Source organism: Procambarus clarkii, chromosome 1 (genome assembly GCF_040958095.1).
Source record: "Procambarus clarkii isolate CNS0578487 chromosome 1, FALCON_Pclarkii_2.0, whole genome shotgun sequence".
NCBI classification, from domain to species: domain Eukaryota; kingdom Metazoa; phylum Arthropoda; class Malacostraca; order Decapoda; family Cambaridae; genus Procambarus; species Procambarus clarkii.
The window spans coordinates 15,227,938-15,233,388 of record NC_091150.1 but is presented as its reverse complement, the minus strand read 5'-3'; the positions used below and the strand labels follow the sequence as shown (position 1 = coordinate 15,233,388).

General features: G+C 47.6%; 1 protein-coding gene across 1 annotated transcript; it reads right to left on the bottom strand.

Annotated features, from left to right (window-relative positions):
* Positions 1-458: 458 nt before the first annotated feature.
* Positions 459-4,942, bottom strand: LOC138359905 (nipped-B-like protein B). The gene is made up of 4 exons (XM_069319760.1): positions 4,920-4,942; positions 4,238-4,494; positions 2,462-3,838; positions 459-481 (listed from the first exon to the last, which is right to left on the bottom strand). Exons 1-4 carry the CDS (start codon positions 4,940-4,942, stop codon positions 459-461), a joined length of 1,680 nt encoding a protein of 559 aa, XP_069175861.1.
* Between the last annotated feature and the right edge of the window lie 509 nt (positions 4,943-5,451).

Sequence of the window (5,451 nt, the reverse complement as noted above, 5' to 3'; positions counted from 1 at the left end):
CAGCCTCCCAATGTACAGCTTGTAGCATAGATGTTTCGTTGTATGATGCACGGTGACCACAACACAGCAGTTGTAACATCAGGATCTGCGGGTTGGTACAAGAATTCAACCAACTACGGACCACTTAGTTTGATGAAAGGGAGCAGTAGAACAACAGAAGTACACTTACATCGCATCAGGCTTGGATGCCCATGTGCATGGGAAACAGGCTTACAGGTTCCGGAAGATGAGAGAAAATGTCAGCACTGTAGAGAAATGCCCGACCGACCACTGGAACATTTTCTAACACAGTGCACAGTTACAAACCCATTAAGATTTCAACTTAGATTCAACAGAGCAGAAGAAGCTGTTAAACACATATGGCAAAATCTTACTGAAGCGACCATACGAGTCATAAATACTTATACTCTGCCCAAGTAAAACAGAAACAAGCAACACTTAGTGGCCCAGCCAGAGGCTTAGGGCCCGCACAGGAATATCCCTGAAAAAAAAATTGTAGCATAGTTTACACAATAACTATTAGTTCTTACCCATTGGCTTGAGATTGATTATAAAAAGATGCTTCTAAATAAATTTTATTTAACATATTACAGCAGAAAGACTCTGTAAATCAGACGCATTACTACAGGAACGGTAAGCCATATTTAATGGTGACAGACGAGTCCGGTTCTCATCACACAAACAAATGCTAGACTGTACTTGGTGTTGATCGTTTATTCAGACGTACTAAATATCACGCTGCTTTTTATTATTATTATTATTAACACATTAGGTACATCCGCATTAGTGCAGCTACCCAAGACTATATGAAGTGGAGTACAGTGTGTCAAAAAAGCTAACTAGGTGATGCTAAAAAATCCCCATCACACAGGATGGTTAGTCATACAGAGGCATGTAATAACCGGTCTGCACTGGCAGACTCCGTATGTATTTTGAGGCTATCAACAACACAAAATTGAATAAGGTAGCAGTGGTAATACAAGTCCCCATCTCGCAGGATGGTTAGTCATACAGAGCCATGTGATTAATAGCCTACACTGGCAAATTTTGGGTATACTGTACTAAATATCACGCTGCGTTTGCACTAGGAAATTACCAAAACTCTACGGACACTGAACCCCATATTTAACATTCACACTGCAGGTAAATACTGCACAGTGGAAGAAATAGTTAATATGCTGCCAGCTAAAGTGAGCTTAGCAGCCACACTAACAAATATTACACCTTTCTAACACTCGAGAACAAACGAACCGAGGTAAAAACCTGGTGTCTACTTCAAGGTAGACTTACAAAAAAAACGATCCTCACAAAACAGGTATCAACTAGGTATCAACCAGAACAGGTGGCGAACCAGCCAGGTCTTAAACCTATGACACAAGTCAAGCTAAACGTCTCTGATTTCCTGACCAAATCAGGACCAAAGTTATATGGCGTAGTTAAGCTCTGTGTCCGGTGTGACAAACCCACAACGAGCCATTATACGAGTTCGCAGGTGGGCATTCCATCCACCACAATCCAATTGGTTCACGAATGTTCTATCTGGCCTTTAAATTCCATATCCTTGTCTTCATGTTAGCGTAGCGCGTTCTCATGAAAATTAAATAACATTACGTCATAATAGTTGCATTAAATTAGTTTATCCAATGATCAACTCTTATAACGATAATTAATTAAGGCGTATTATAGGAGTCAGACTGTTACAGTCACCATGTACTGTTGTGCCAGTTGATACTAAAGGGCATGAACCTATAACATTTTGCCTGAGGTAAACTTTTGACAGGATCTATTTTGAAATTGAACTCGTCAAACCCTGCAGAAAGCATACTGCAAAAGCATATGTAGCCAGACTCGCTTCACAACAGTTTCCCTGCGAGATAAGTGGAACAGGGAGAGGAAGGACTCGGTTAGGAACACATTGTGAGTAGGAAAAGGTGTGTATCACAGTATAAACTAGACTATGTGAGGAGCACATAGTGAACAATTGGTTAAGGAGACCCCACCGTAGGTTGCCTCACGTGACACTGTCATGCCTATGAAGACATCTCGACACTTCTCTGGTGACACCCCAGCAAGCCGCTATTGACAAACTACCGTTGCCTTAAGTGTCACAATACTGCATTATTTTGGCGACACACGAGGCATGTGACAGTGTGCCTCACGAGGAAGGCCAAGTTATACACCGTGATATTCCTCTCATAGTCTACACCACGGTCATAGTCACGGCCATAGTCACGGCCATAGTCACGACCATAGTCACGGCCATAGTCACGGCCATAGTCACGACCATAGTCACGGCCATAGTCACGGCAGTAGCCACGGTCATAGTCACGGCCATAGTCACGGCCATAGTCACGACCATAGTCACGGCCATAGTCACGGCCATAGTCACGACCATAGTCACGGCCATAGTCACGACCATAGTCACGGCCATAGTCACGGCCATAGTCACGACCATAGTCACGGCCATAGTCACGACCATAGTCACGGCCATAGTCACGGCCATAGTCACGGCAGTAGCCACGGTCATAGTCACGGCCATAGTCACGGCCATAGTCACGGCCATAGTCACGGCCATAGTCACGGCAGTAGCCACGGTCATAGTCACGGCCATAGTCACGGCAGTAGCCACGGTCATAGTCACGGCCATAGTCACGGCCATAGTCACGACCATAGTCACGGCAGTAGCCACGGTCATAGTCACGGCCATAGTCACGGCCATAGTCACGGCCATAGTCACGGCAGTAGCCACGGTCATAGTCACGGCCATAGTCACGGCCATAGTCACGACCATAGTCACGGCCATAGTCACGACCATAGTCACGACCATAGTCACGGCCATAGTCACGACCATAGTCACGGCCATAGTCACGACCATAGTCACGACCATAGTCACGGCAATAGCCACGGTCATAGTCACGGCCATAGTCACGGCCATAGTCACGACCATAGTCACGGCCATAGTCACGGCAATAGCCACGGTCATAGTCACGGCCATAGTCACGGCCATAGTCACGACCATAGTCACGGCCATAGTCACGACCATAGTCACGGCCATAGTCACGACCATAGTCACGACCATAGTCACGGCCATAGTCACGGCAATAGCCACGGTCATAGTCACGGCCATAGTCACGGCCATAGTCACGACCATAGTCACGGCCATAGTCACGACCATAGTTACGGTCATAGTCACGACCATAGTCACGACCATAGTCACGGCCATAGTCACGGCAATAGCCACGGTCATAGTCACGGCCATAGTCACGGCCATAGTCACGACCATAGTCACGGCCATAGTCACGGCCATAGTCACGACCATAGTCACGGCCATAGTCACGACCATAGTCACGACCATAGTCACGGCCATAGTCACGGCAATAGCCACGGTCATAGTCACGGCCATAGTCACGGCCATAGTCACGACCACAGTCTCGGCCATAGTCACGGCCATAGTCACGACCATAGTCACGACCATAGTCACGGCCATAGTCACGACCATAGTCACGACCATAGTCACAGCCATAGTCACGGTCATAGTCACGACCGTAGTCACGGCCATAGTCACGGCCATAGTCACGGCAATAGCCACGGTCATAGTCACGGCCATAGTCACGGCCATAGTCACGACCATAGTCACGGCCATAGTCACGGCCATAGTCACGGCCATAGTCACAGCCATAGTCACGACCATAGTCACGACAATAGTAACTGCCATAGTCACGGCCATAGTCACAGCCATAGTCACTGCCATAGTCACGACCATAGTCACGGCCATAGTCACGACCATAGTCACAGCCATAGTCACGACCATAGTCACGACAATAGTAACGGCCATAGTCTCGACCATAGTCACGGCCATAGTCACTGCCATAGTCACTGCCATAGTCACGACCATAGTCACGGCCATAGTCACGGCCATAGTCACGGCCATAGTCACGGTCATAGTCACGACCATAGTCACGGCCATAGTCACGGTCATAGTCACGACCATAGTCACGGCAATAGTCACGGCCATAGTCACGGTCATAGTCACGGCCATAGTCACGGTCATAGCCACGGCCATAGTCACGGCAATAGTCACGGCCATAGTCACGGTCATAGTCACGACCATAGTCACGGCCATAGTCACGGTCATAGTCACGACCATAGTCACGGTCATAGTCACGGCCATAGTCACGGCCATAGTCACGGCAATAGCCACGGCCATAGTCACGGCCATAGTCACGGCCATAGTCACGGTCATAGTCACGGCCATAGTCACGGTCATAGTCACGGCCATAGTCACGGCCATAGTCACGGCAATAGCCACGGTCATAGTCACGGCCATAGTCACGGCCATAGTCACGGCAATAGCCACGGTCATAGTCACGGCCATAGTCACGGCCATAGTCACGGTCATAGTCACGACCGTAGTCACGGCCATAGTCACGACCATAGTCACGGCCATAGTCACGGCCATAGTCACGGCCATAGTCAACCAATATTTCACTTCCCCTAATGTTCCGGGTGTTGTTAGTGAGTAACTAAGCAACCATACAACGCAATACAGGGTTCGTCTCGCGACCCTCAGCAATGTAGGCAGGGATCCACATACTTGCTCCTGATTACAACTGCTTTCACCTGCATCTGCCCTCCGTTCATAAAATGTTTAAGGCGTCTAAAATTTAAGCCATTTTGCCTAGCTAAGAAAATCTAAGTCTATACAACCCCTCTAATGTATCTGGCCGATGTACATTGTCCTGTGAAACGTGAATATTACCTTGCTATTCATTTCTGTATCACCATAATTTTGACGCTGTGGTTATAAAAAAGCTGCCTTGTACACACAGAACTCACAATAGCTTGATACCACAAATGAACAAATCCACAAGGGCCGTGACGAGGGTTCAAACCCACGTCCATGATGATCCCAGACGCACCTTAGTCGGCTGCGCAACGACATGGTCAAAACAATTGAACAAAAGAAATGTTCGAACCCTCATCACGGCCCTTGTGTATTAGTTCATAAGATGCCATGTTTAATATTACCTTCCAGCCAGTCTCACCCCTCTTACCTTCATCCTACACCTTGCTGCCCTGATGGAATTGTTCCTCGCCAAACTCGCCAGTTTAATAGTTCTCAGAGTATTAATTTCCTTTCTCTTGTGGTGTCTGAGCTTGGACTGTCTTTTATATTCCTGAAGATGCCTTCTTTTCATCCTTATAGATCTTTCTGATATATTCAGTTCCGTTTGAAGTGTTCAACCCACTCCCCTCTCTCTCTCTCTCTCTCTCTCCCTCTCTCTCTCTCTCTCTCTCTCTCTCTCTCTCTCTCTCTCTCTCTCTCTCTCTCTCTCTCTCTCTCTCTCTCTCTCTCTCTCTCACTCTCTCTCTCTCTCTCCCTCTCTCTCTCTCTCTCTCTCTCTCTCTCTCTCTCTCTCTCTCTCTCTCTCTCTCTCTCTCTCTCTCTCT